The sequence below is a fragment of the Bos mutus genome, chromosome 15, assembly GCF_027580195.1.
Source record: "Bos mutus isolate GX-2022 chromosome 15, NWIPB_WYAK_1.1, whole genome shotgun sequence".
NCBI lineage: Eukaryota > Metazoa > Chordata > Mammalia > Artiodactyla > Bovidae > Bos > Bos mutus.
Window position 1 is genome coordinate 18,817,413 of NC_091631.1, and position 13,994 is coordinate 18,831,406.

Consider the following 13,994-nt stretch of genomic DNA (forward strand, 5'->3'; position numbering starts at 1 on the left):
TGGTTCTTTTCTCCCTGCAGGTACCTGTCTCAATCCAGATTTTGGATTACTTGGTTGATATGGGACCTCAGTTCTCTGATGGATTTAACTGTTTAACTTGCAACATTTCCAACTTTTTTTTCTTGTTGTAAGGGTGGGAGGATGTTGTTTTTTATCTCTTTAGATCTCTTTCTCCTTAGAATGAACCAAAACTGGAAGTTTTCAAGTCCTTATTTACTAGCATTTTTCTTCTTTTTGACTTAGGAAGCAGAAACTCAGTATGAAGAGCAGATTGCTAAAATTATTATGGAGACACAAGAACTTAAATGGCAAAAGGTGAGTATTTCCTCTTCTGATTATCATTTTATTTAAAAATGTATTTTAATCCTTACTTGCAAAGATAATTTTTAAATTTCCAAAATATAATATTTGGAGAATTGTGCATCACTTTACAGAGTCTCCAAAAAATTACAGCTAAAACTATTAATAACATTTGGGCTTCCAAAAAACAGAATAACCATTTATTTTTCATGCTTTCTAATAGGAAAATAGCAAAGGATAACTCTGGAAACTATTGTGAATTATTTCATATCTGAAAAACATATTGTGTATTATAGAAGAGTCAAAGTATTTTTTAAGAAATGTAACCTCAGAATAGTTCCATATTTTCCTAGGCTATTATTACATATTATAACCAAATATTTAAAAAATCTGATTCTCTTTTGATCCTTATCCATATAGAAGCATTTTTGATAGTGCTTCTCTTGCCTTTCCAGCAAAGTAACTTTAACAACTAAAAACTGAAAGCTTAATCAAGATGGCCCTTCTTTGCAGTGTTAGGCAGTTTTGAAACAGGAACACAGAGACAACACGTCAGAATCAGAATTCACATAATAGAGAGGACAGGCCTACGATGGGAATTTTGAAGCCAGACAGATCAACAAGGTTGTGTAGAAATGGGAGTAAAACCAGAGTTGGGTTACATGAGGGACAGGTCTGAAATAAAGAAACCTGTCTGTGCAGAGGAAAAAACAGATAAATTCCAAATGCAATTGAAACTTCCAAGCATATTTCAGAACGTAAAGTCATAGCTTATTTTGAATAGAGAGCATTAACAGTCAAAAGTTATCAGAATCTTTAAGTTAATCAGTAAGTTTTATATAGTCCAGTTTAAAATACCACTTGTGTATATGGGATACTTACGCTGATTCTAAGATTTATGTGGAAATAAACTTGAAAAAAGTGCCTGGGAAAGTTTTGAAAACAAAGAGGATGAAATAGTCCCACAAGAATCATAAACATATTTTAAAGCTGCAATAATTGAAATAGCTTGGTGTAGTATACATGAACAGCGGAGAAGGCAATGGCAACCCACTCCAGTACTCTTGCCTGGAAAATCCCATGGATGGAGGAGCCTGGTGGGCTGCAGTCCATGGGGTTGCTAAGAGTCAGGCACGACTGAACAACTTCACTTTCACTTTTCACTTTCATCCATTGGAGAAGGAAATGGCAACCCACTCCAGTATTCTTGCCTGGAGAATCCCAGGGACAGAGGAGCCTAGAGGGCTGCCGTCGATGGGGTCGCACAGAGTCAGACACGACTGAAGCGACTTAGCAGCAGCAGCAGCAGCATACATGAACAGGCATCCGGTCCCATCACTTAATGGGAAATAGATGGGGAAACAGTGGAAACAGTGTCGGACTTTATTTTTTTGGGCTCCTAAATCACTGCAGATGGTGGTTGCAGCCATGAAATTAAAAGATGCTTACCCCTTGGAAGGAAAGTTATGACCAACCTAGATAGCATATTCAAAAGCAGAGACATTACTTTGCCAACAAAGGTCCGTCTAGTCAAGGCTATGGTTTTTCCAGTAGTTATGTATGGATGTGAGAGTTGGACTGTGAAGAAAGCTGAGCACTGAAGAATTGATGCTTTTGAACTGTGGTGTTGGAGAAGACTCTTGAGAGTCCCTTGGACTGCAAGGAGATCCAACCCGTCCATTCTAAAGGAGATCGGTCCTGGGTGTTCTTTGGAAGGAATGATGCTAAAGCTGAAACTCCAATACTTTGGCCACCTCATGCAAAGAGTTGACTCATTGGAAAAGACTCTGATGCTGGGAGGGATTGGGGGCAGGAGGAGAAGGGGACAACAGAGGATGAGATGGCTGGATGGCATCACCGACTCGATGGACATGAGTTTTAGTGAACTCCGGGAGTTGGTGATGGACAGGGAAGCCTGGCGTGCTGTAATTCATGGGGTCTCAAAGAGTTGGACATGACTGAGCGACTGAACTGAACTGACACATGAACAGATAAAATATAACAGAGTCCAGAAATAGATCCAAATACATGAGATAATTAGTGAATGGTAATACCAGACCACGTGATCTGCCTCCTGAGAAATCTGTATGCAGGTCAAGAAGCAACAGTTAGAACTGAATATGGAACAACAGACTGGTTCCAAACAGGGAAAGGAGTATATCAAGGCTGTGTATTGTCACCCTGTTTATTTAACTTATATGCAGAGTACATCATGAGAAATGATGTATGAAGCACAAGCTGGAATTAAGATTGCCAGGAGAAATACCAATACCCTCAGATATGTAGATGACACCACCCTTATGGCATAAAGCAAAAAAGAACTAAAGAGCCTCTTGATGAAAGTGAAAGAAGAGAGTAAATCAGTTGGCTTAAAGCTCAACATTCAGTTGCAATCGGGATCTGTCTTGGGAATGGAGGGTAAGGGGGAGGAAGTAAGGAGACACAAGTCTTAAGCATAGCAAAAAAAAAAAAAAAAGCTCAACATTCAGAAAACTAAGATCATGGCATCTGGTCCTATCGCTTCATGGCAAATAGATGGGGTAACAGTGGCTGACTTTGTTGTTTGGGGCTCCAAAATCACTGCAGATGGTGACTGCAGCCATGAAATAAAAAGACGCTTACTCCTTGGCAGAAAAGTTATGACCAGCATAGACAGCATATTAAAAAGCAGAGATATTACTTTGCCAACAAAGGTCCGTCTAGTCAAGGCTATGGTTTTTCCAGTAGTTATGTATGGATGTGAGAGTTGGACTGTGAAGAAAGCTGAGCACCAAAGAATTGATGCTTTTGAACAGTGGTGTTGGAGAAGACTGTTGAGAGTCCCTTGGACTGCAAGGAGATCCAACCACTCCATTCTAAAGGAGATCAGTCCTGGGTATTCATTGGAAGGACTGATATTGAAGCTGAAACTCCAATACTTTGGCCACCTCATGCAAAGAGCTGACTCATTGGAAAAGACTCTGATGCTGGGAGGGATTGGGGGCAGGAGGAGAAGGGGACGACAGAGGATGAGATGGCTGGATGGTGTCACTGACTCCGATGGACGTGAGTCTGAGTGAACTCCGGGAGTTGGTGATGGACAGGGAGGCCTGGCGTGCTGCGATTCATGGGGTTGCAAAGAGTCGGACACGACTGAGCGATTCAACTAAACTGAACTGAAGACTGTCAAGGTAGTGTCCTCAGTTACTGCAGTGAATTCTAATAAACATGGTTTTGCTTTATTAACAGGTTGGTTGGGTGTTTTGGTTGAGTTCATTTTTGTGTATGGTGTTAGGTAAGGGTTCAGCTTCATTCTTTTGCATATTTGTATCCAGTTTTTCTAGAACCTTTGGTTGGCAAGACTGTTCTTTCCTGATTGAATGATCTTGGCACCCTTGTCAAAAATATTTGACTATGTAAGAGGGCTTATTTCTGGGCTCTTAATTTTGTTCCATTGGTCCATGTGTCTTTCTTTATGCCATTACTACACTGTTTTGATTCCTAGAGCTTTCCAGTAAGTTTTGAAATCAGGACATGTGAATCTCCGAGCTTTGTTCTTCTTTTTCAAGATTATTTGACTGTTTGGGGTTCCTTGAGATTCCATTTGAATTTTAGGATGAGTTTTTCTATTTCTGCAAAAATATCATTGGAATTCCCATAGAGATTGCGTTGAATCTATAGGGAACTTTGGATAGTATTGACATCTTACTAACATGAAGCTTTCTAATCCCAGCACAAAGGATGTGTTTACACTTTTTGTGTTTTATTTAATTTATTTTCTTTTGGCACTGTTTTGTAGTTTTCATTATACAGGTCTTTTATCTCCTTGATTGAGTGAATTTCTATGTATTTTATTCTTGTTAGTGCTATTGTAAATGTAACTGTTTTCTTAATTTCATTTTTGGGTTGTTCATTGTATTGAACATGCAACTGATTTTGGTGTGACTGTATCTTATTACTTTGCTAAATTCATTTATTCAATTTTTTGGTGGAATCTTTAGGGTTTTGTACATATAAGACCTGCAGACAGATAATTCTACTTTTTCTTTTTCAAACTGGATTTCTTTTTCTTGCCTCATTACTTTGACTAAGGCTTCTAATACTATGTTGAGGAGAAGCTGTAAAAGTGGGCATCCTTGCTTTCTTCCTAACCTTAGAGGAAAAGCTTTCAGTCCTTTACCATTGAGTATTATGTTCATGTGGGGTTTACAAATATGGCTATTATGTTGAAGTAGTTTCCTTCTTTTCCTAGTTTGTTGAGTTTTTTTTTTTAAATCATGAAAGGGTATTGAATTTTGTCATTTCCTTTTTATTTCATAAGTTGAGATAATTGTGTGCTTTTTTCCCCCTTCATTGTGTTAATATGGTTTATTGCATTGATTGACTTTTTGTGTGTTGAACTCTTCTCTTATCCCAAGGATAAATCCTACTTGGTCATGGTGTATGATCCTTTTATCTGAATTCAGTTTGCTAGTGGGTTTTTTTTTTTTTTTTTTTTTTTGAGAAATGTTGCATCACTGTTCTTTAGGGGTATTGGTCTATAGTATTCTTTTTTTGACGTGTTTTTTCATCTGGCTTTGGTATCAAGGTGACACTGGCTTAAAAGCATGAGTTAGGAAGTATTCCTTCCTTTTCAACTCTTTGGAAAAGTTTGAGGAGGATTGCTGTTAATTCTTCTTTAAATGTTTGATCAAGCTCAGGGCTTTTCTGTGTTGGGTGTTTATTTTTTATTACAGATTCAATCTCCTTAATAGTTACAAGCTTAAGCTAAAGCTAAACTGAAGTCCCTCAGTCGTGTCTGACTTTTTGCGACCCCATGGACTGTAACCTCCCAGTCTCCTCCATCCATGGGATTTTCTAGACAAGAATACTGGAGTGGGTTGCCATTTCCTTCTCCAGGAGGTCTTCCTGACCCAGGGATTAAACCCATGACTCCCGCATTGTAGGCAGACACTTTATTGTCTGAGCCATCAGGGAAGTCCTAATAGTTATAGGTCTGTTAAATTTTTCTGTTTCTTTGTTATTTGGTAGGTTTTGCATTTCTAGGAATTCTCCATTTCATCTAGGTTACCCAATTTGTTGGCATAGAATTGTTCATAATACTCTTATCAGTTCAGTTCAGTCGCTCAGTCATGTCCGACTCTTTGTGACCCCATGAACCACAACACGCCAGGCCTCCCTGTCCATCACCAACTCCTGCAGTTTACCCATACTCATGTCCATTGAGTCGGTGATGCATCCAACCATCTCATCCTGTGTTGTCCCCCTTCTCCTCCTGCCTTCAATCTTTCCCAGCATCAGGGTCTTTTCAAATGAGTCAGCTCTTTGCATCAGATGGCCAAAGTATTGGAGTTTATGAACACCCAGGACTGATCTCCTTTAGGATGGACTGGTTGAATCTCCTTGCAGTCCAAAGTACTCTTATAATACTTTTTATTTCTGCAGAATCAGTAGTAATGCCCCCACTTCCATTTTTGAAATTTGAGCACTTTCAAAATTTGAGCCTTTTCTTTTTTTCTTAGTCCATCTGTCCTGTGTTTAGTCTCTCAGTCGCGTCTGACTTTGCAACCCCACAGACTGAGGCCCTCCAGGCTCCTCTGTCCATGGGGATTCACCAGGCAAGAATACTGGAGTAAGTTGCCATGCCCTCCTCCAGGGAATCTTTCCATTCCAGGGATCGAACCCAGGTCTGCCTCATTGCAGGCAGGTTCTTTACCATATGAGTCACCAGGGAAGCCCAGTCCATCTAGGTAAAGGTTTGTCAATTTTGTTAACTTTTCAAAGAACCAACTTTTTTTTTTTTAATTGTTTTTTAGAACCAACTTTTAATTTCACTGATTTTCTCTATTTTTCTTTTCTAAAATTTTTAGATTTATTTTTGGCTGTATTGGGTCTTTAGTCAAGTTGTGGAGTGCAGGGACCACCCTCTAGTTGTGGAGCACAGGTGTCTCACCGCGGTGAATTCTTTTGTGTGGAACGTGGGCTCTAGGGCATGCAGGCTTCAGTGGTTGTAGCTCACGGACTCGAGTGCGCAGGCTCAGTAGCTGAGGTGCATGCGGTTAGTTGTTCCACGCCATGTGGAATTTTCCCAGATTAGGGATTAAACCCGTGTCTCGAACCTGTGTCCCCTGCGTTGGCAGGCTGTTTCTTTACCACTGAGCCACCAGGGAAGCCCTGTCTATTATTTTTCTATTCTCTATTTTATTTATCTCTGCTCTGATCTTCATTATTTTCTTTCTGTGGTTAACTTTGGGTTTAGTTTGTTCTTCTCTTTATCAAGTGTAAAGTTAGGTTGTTGATTTGAGATCTTTCTTGTTTTTTAATGTAAGTATTTATAGTTATAAATATTCCCATTAGCGTGTCTTTTGCTGCATCCCATCAGTTTTGGTATGTTTTTTTTTTTGTTTTCATTTGTCCTTCTTTATTTTCTAATTTTCCTTGTGATTTCTTTAATCACAGTTGTTTAAGAGTTTGTTGTTTAATTTTCACAAATATATGGGTTTTCTAGTTTTCCTCCTGTTACTGATTTCTAACTTCTTCCCATTGTGATCAGAGAGGATACTTTGAATGCAATCAAAATCTATTGCAACTTAATTTGTGGCCTAGCATATGGTCTGTCCTGGAAAAATGTCCAATATGCACCTGAGAAGAATATATATTTTGTTTTGGGGTAGAGTGTTCTGTTTATGTCTGTTAGATCTAGGTTGTTTACTGTGTTATTCCAGTCTCCTCTATTTCCTTGTTATCTTCTAACTGGGTATTCTGTTTTTGAGAATGAGGTGTTGAAGTCTTCAACTGTTATTGTAGAACTATTTATTGCTTCAATTCTGTCCATTTTTGCTTCATATATTTTGATGGTCTGTCATTTGGTTCATAAATGTTTATGATTGTTATCTTTTTCCTTATTGAATGTTTTATGAATATATAATGTCTTTCTATGTCTATTGTAACTTTTTAAAGTCCGCTTTTTTGTTTGTTTGGTTGGTTGTTATTTTGATGGAATATCTTTTTCCACTTTTTTATTTTAACGTATTTGTGTCTTTAGATTTAAAGTTAGTCTTTTGTAGATAGCATAAAGTTGGATCACATTTTCTATGCATTCTTCCAGTGTTTGTCTTTTGATGAGAGACTTTAAATATACATTTAAAGTAATTACTGATAAGGAATGACTAACTTCTGTCATTTTGCTGTCTGTTTTATATGTATCTGATAGATTTTTGTCCTCATTTCCTGATTACCATCATCTTTTGTGTTTAGTTGATTTTTTATGGTAAAATGTTTGAATTCCTTTCTCATTTCCTTTTGTGTATACTCTCTAGCTATTTCCTTTTTGGTTACCATAGGTATTACAGTTCAGTTCAGTTCAGTTCAGTCGCTCAGTGTCCGACTCTTTGCAACCCCATGAATTGCAACACGCCAGGCCTCCCTGTCCATCACCATCTCCTGGAGTTCATTCAAACTCACATCCATCGAGTCGGTGATGCCATCCAGCCACCTCATCCTCTTCTCCTCCTGCCCCCAATCCCTCCCAGCATCAGAGTCTTTTCCAATGAGTCAGCTCTTTGCATGAGGTGGCCAAAGTACTGGAGTTTCAGCTTTAGCATCATTCCTTCCAAAGAACAGCCAGGGCTGATCTCCTTTAGAATGGACTAGTTGGATCTCCTTGCAGTCCAAGGATGCTAACTATTGCAGTCCAATAGTTAGCATCTATTATTATAGCACTCTAATTTGAATATGTATCAGGTTAATGTCAATAACATATAAGTACTCTATTCCTTTATAGTTCTATCTACACCCCTTTCAGTTGTTGATATTACAGAATTACATCTTTATATATTGTATGCTCGGAGAAGGCAATGGCACCCCACTCTAGTACTCTTGCCTGGAAAATCCTATGGATGGAGGAGCCTGGTAGGCTGCAGTCCATAGGGTCGCTAAGAGTCGGACACGACTAGGCGACTTCACTTTCACTTTTCACTTTCATGCATTGGAGAAGGAAATGGCAACCCACTCCAGTGTTCTTGCCTGGAGAATCCCAGGGACGGGGGAGCCTGGTAGGCTACCATCTATGGGGTCACACAGAGTCGGACATGACTGAAGTGACTTAGCATAGCATAGCATATTGTATGCTCAAGAAAATAAACTAGTAGTTTTAAATATGTATTAATCTCTGAATTTTTTTATAATAATAGCAACTTCATAGATTTTTAACAATATTTATTTATTTATTTGGCTGCACTGGGTCTTAGCTGTGACACATAGATCTTTGTTGCCACATGTGGGATCTTCATTATGGCTTGCAGGATCTTTAGTTGCAGCAGGCAGGATCTAGTTCCCTGACTAGAGATTGAACATAGGCCCCTTGCATTGGGAGCATGGAGTCTTAACCACTGGACCACCAGGGAATTCCCTAGTCTCTGAATTACATAGAAAACAAATGTGGAGTTACAAATCAAAGTTACAATAATACTAGCTTTTAGTCTAATAATTTTTTAAGTGTTAGTTTCTTAAATCACATAGAAACAAACAAACAAAAATTGTTAGAGTAATACAAGCTTTTATAAATTTCTCATGTATTTACCTTTATTGAGATTTTTATTTCTTCATATGGAAATAAAGATTTTTATTTCTTCGTATGGAGTCTTTTGTGTCCTTTCATTTCAACCTGCAGGTCTCCTTTTATCATTTCTTGCAAGGCAGGTCTAATGGGTAATGAATTCTCTTAGCTTTGATCTGCATTTTAGATCATGTAGAGGAAAGGCGATTTACATGAGATGGTGATAAGACTATGCAGTATATTTCCTGAGTCCTTGGAGTATAATACTTTGCTCGTTTATCCAAAGTAAGAAAATGTCTAAGGTTGGGATATCAGTAGCCAGTTTCATGTGGCAAGCTCTAACAGATATGTGTGGTGAAAGCCAATGAGTGTAGGAGAGTGTGGACTTAATGGTCTTGAGCATTAGACATAACCTTCTTGGTCCCGGCAGTTCAAGAATGTCAGATTTAAGATGCCATTAACTTTCTACTTTCCCTCAAGAGTGGAAATGATTGGGACAATGAAATATCCAAATAAATGACAGGACTTTGCAAAATTCCGTAATAACAGGTCCAGTAGAAAGTGCCTCTATTACGGGAAATACTCATATTGGGAGCACAAAATCAAGTAATTTTTTCCTACTCTCATAATTATAGCTCTCTCTCAAGAAAAAAAGTTTCAGTCCATCCAGAAAAGTAGTAAGCAATGATCAGAACACATTCAGAAACCTTTTCAAGGGTTAATTTTAGGAAATCTATTTGGACACGTTCAGTGGGGCGTCCTGAAGCTTGGGTTTAGAAGGATAACAGTTTTACTAGGATTGTGAGGGAGACATAAGATTTGCACCAGAGACATCCTCAAAAATCTTATTAAAATTACCCCACCAATGCTAATAGAATATAGTTTTTAATATGTCCTTGTTCCGATGGGTAATTTCTTGTAAATGTTTGCAGAGTTCCATTGAGGTTCTCTGGTGCCACCAAGTGTCTGTCCTGAAAGTGTCAGGGATTCTCTTATATTTTACAACCATGTATTCTTTTCAGACTCTGGAGCCAGTTGTGGACATTCCAGAATAGCGTTGTTTGTTGTTGTTGTTGTTTTATCTACAGGAAGATTTAGCTGTTTAGAGTATCATTGGGCCAGGAGCTAACTGAGGGCTGCCTGTGTGTCATAAAGATAAACTGGGATATTTCCTTTAGGCTTTATTATCCTGTATAGTGTGGTTTCATAATAGCCACCTCTTTAGGAAGCTTACTTCCTAAAGTACTTCAGAGTACTTAATAACTGTTGTTCATTTTAATTGGTAATCCTATTGAGGTTAGAAACATTCATTGTTTTTACAGTATTACAAAATCATGGACTACTTCAGATACTATTCCAAATAACCTTGATATTATTGATAGTTTTATGTTAACTTTGTTATCTCTTGACACTTGGCAAACTCTGCTGAGTGGGTAAGTACTGTCATCTGGACTGATTTTACCTCTGGTAAAGAGTCTTGTTTTAGGGGTCAGTTGAGACTCTTATAGTATATCTTACCTGATAGTTCCCATTTTAGTTTCAGAAAATGATATATCAACAGATAAGACCTGGGTTCAATCCCTGGGTTGGGAAGGTCCCCTGGAGGAGGGTATGGCAACCCACTCCAGTATTCTTGCCTGGAGAATCCCCATGAACAGAGAAGCCTGGCGGACTACAGTCTATGGGATCGCAGGGTCAGACATGACTGAACGACTAAGCACGCATTATTAAACCCAGATTTCCTAGGAGTTTTTTAAATAAATCCATTTGAGGCATAGTGATTGTTTGAATAGAGGCTAGATCTTGTGAAATTCCTCTTCTTTGGGTAATTAGCAATGTTTAGAGGATAGCACTGAGTTGAAATGTATGAGGGAGAAAGTAATAAAAAATTCATAGGAAGTAAGCCTGCTTGCTGAGAAATGTGTTTTTAGTAAGTGTCCGGGCTTGTTCAGCATATAGAACTATCAAATTTAAACAAGATCCTTAAACCAAGTCAATAGAAGCTTCTGCTAGTTTGGCTGCTGCTAATACTATCCTTAAATAAGGAGTAGGATTTTGCCAGTGGGTCAAGGGGAAGATTGTAGTAAGCAGTTGGGTCCTGCCAATACTTGCGGTGTTCTGTTAGAGTATTAAGGACTTGTCTGCATTGCTCAGATACAAATAGAAAGCTTTATGACAATTTGGAGGGCTTTAACTGCAGGTGTGTGTGTGTGGGAGGGGCTGTTGAAAAGTTATTTTTTTAAAAGAAAATATTCTTGTTTTTGTTTAAGTTCCTAAGGGAAAAGTTCCATTATTGAGAACTTAAATTATCCAATATCTATAGTAGTCAGTGAAATCTAGACAACTTTCTAATTTTCTCTTAGTAAGCAGTCTTAGAAATTACTGAATGGCTCATAATTTATCAGGAATGGGAAGTGGTTATTTTATTTATGGCCTTAAGGTCTTGAACAAATGTTCACCCTTTGGGTTCTTGAATGGGGAACAGTAGTGTTTTAACACCAGTATGGGTATGATTGGGCTTCTCAGATGGTTCAGTGATAAAGAATTTGCCTGCCTAACAGTAGATGCAGGTTCAATCCCTGGGTCAAAAAGATCCTGGAGAAGGAAATAGCAATCCACTCCAGTATTCTTGCTTGAGAAATCACATAGACAGAGGAGCTTTTGGGGCTACAGTCCAAGGGGTCATAGAGTCAGGCATGACTTAGCAACTGAGCATGCACCTGGAAATCTATTTCTAGATTTTACAGCTATTCACAAAAAGTGGGGAGAGAGCTGGAGTTCACACCTACTTCATAATCTTCTCCTCAAAGTACTTGTCCCTGACGTTTCCTATAAATTCATTCTTTCCTTGTTGCAGCAGTAGATTAGAGTCTAATAAACTGGGCAATAGCCTCTGAAAAATTTTGTACAATATCTACAGGTTTTCTAAATGCCTAATTTTTGGGTAATTATTCCCTGGTGGTCCAGTGGTTAGGACTTGGTGCTTTCACTGCTGGGGCCCAGGTTGAATCCCTGGTCAGGGAACTAAGATCCTCCAAGCCACATGGTTTGGCCAAAAAAAAATTTTAATGTCTGGTTTCCTATACAGTTTGGGATTTCTTAAGTCATTCTTGGGATCTTCTTACTTTGCCTTTTCTATTCTTTTTTGCAGCTGAACCAATTGATACAGACCTTGGAAATGGCATATTATTTCTAAAAATTAGTTATGAGAATTAAAATATTTTAAAGTAATTGCTAGCCTCAGAAAAAATAAAAGTTGTATGAGAATAGAAATGTAATCATGATATGCCATGTGGCTTAGCATTGAATAAAAATTGCATAGTTACAAGAGTATAAATACTATTAATATTTGTCACATTTTTTATATAACTGTTGGAAGAATAGAGGGAGGACATGTAGGATTATGGTTGTATAAGAAAGCCAAATTCCCAACTATCATAATAGATCAGTAGATCATTAAAAAATTTTTTTTAATTGATAAATCAATGTATATGTAGGACTATCGAATAAAATAAAAGAAACATTTGAAAGTGGTTGTCAGTTTTAGATCTAATTTTTTTAATTATAAGAATTACTTGATAAAGGTAGAAGAAAAATTCATCTTGAATCTAAATGACAGGATACCACTTCAACTAAAAAAAGGTGTAGAGGAAAGAAATGGAATCGTTTATATGAATTTTTTTAAGATGCCCTATGGTACTTCTGATTTTGTAAAAAATTATTTTAGTGAGTTTAAAGAATCAAACATTACTATGTAAACACTTGTGCTTAGGTAATAAAATTGGTTTTTTTGAAACTCTTGAAACTAGTCTACTTTGTATTGGACTGTTAATTTTAATAATTTCGATGATACTTTTCTTGAAGAAAATTTTAGAGTGAGCTATATTCAGAGTTTAGAATTTTAGAAAGCAATATGTTTTATCATGAAGACACAACTGGAAGCAAAATTATTGTATGCTGAGTTTCATGACAGTTAAAAAAATTATAAAAACTGTCGTGAGTTGCATCTTAAGAGCCTAAAATAATATGTACAATGAAGATGTATAATTTGTGAATCCAGTAAAAATTTAAAACTGAGTTGCTGTAATTTATGTTTTAACTTTTCATAATTTTTAAAATAGGAAACTCTTCAGAATCAAAAGGATACATTAGCAAAGCAACACAAAGAAGCCATGGCAGTTTTTAAAAAGCAGGTAATTTCTTAAGGATAGAAAAACACTACAGTTTTAAATATTGCAATTTTCCCACTTCTCATGAATATTATGACATGTTGTTCATCATACTCACTGAAGACAAAAAGTGTGTTATTGGAAGCAGGAAATGAACAAGGTTATTTTGAATCACAACTGATAATACTGTACTGTAGTAGAATGACTTAATTAAGGAGAAAATTATTTCCTTGGAGAGGTGTTTTCATTTGTCCTAAATAAACTATGTAAGTGAATGTGTATTCTTGCTCTTTCTCTCCCTTCTCCCCTCTATCTTTAACTAGCATATCCAGGAGCTTACATTGTCACATTATTCCTTTACCCAAGCAAGAATTATAACACTGGTGAAAAGCTGAGATGCAAGTAGGGGGATATAAAGGATGAGGAGATATGATTATCATTCACCTCTGTAAATTTCAGGTATCAGCAAATGAAAGAAAAATTAGTAGAAAAATAGAAAAAATAAAGGAAAAATATTTTAAAGAAATGAAAAACAACTCCTTCCATTATTTTGAATTCTAAATTCTATAGCTCTTCTTTACTACCTCAGATTGATCTTCAGTCCCTAGTTATAAAATATAAGTGTAAGAAATGTGCCTAAGAAAAATACACTCTGAAAGTGCCTTTCCTATAGCCATGCCAACATTATCATTTTTTCTTCCTTTTTCCTTCCCTCTTTTTGTTTTTATTATTTCCATACAAGTGTGTGTGTTTAGAAAGAAATGCATAAAAAGAAATAAACCTATATAATCTACATTACTAGTGGGTTAAGGTTATGGCTAATTTACACTGTAGCGTGGATTTGTTGGAGCAGATGGTAAACTTCTTCCTTGTAGTCTGAAATTGGCTTTACTTAAGTTATGGGAGTTTTAATTGAAGGGTAAGGAAGCAGAAACCAACTATACAGCATAGTATTCCTTAGGAGAGAGCAAGTCTAAGTCTCTTACCAC

General features: G+C 37.2%; 1 protein-coding gene across 1 annotated transcript in view; it reads left to right on the plus strand.

Annotated features, from left to right (window-relative positions):
• CCDC73 (coiled-coil domain containing 73) overlaps positions 1-13,994 on the plus strand; it is a 111,752-nt gene that overhangs the window by 13,915 nt on the left and 83,843 nt on the right. The window contains exons 2-3 of the mRNA XM_005890875.3: positions 244-315; positions 12,958-13,029. Coding sequence (XP_005890937.2) covers positions 244-315; positions 12,958-13,029 — 144 coding nt within the window. The remainder of the gene's footprint in view (positions 1-243; positions 316-12,957; positions 13,030-13,994) is intronic.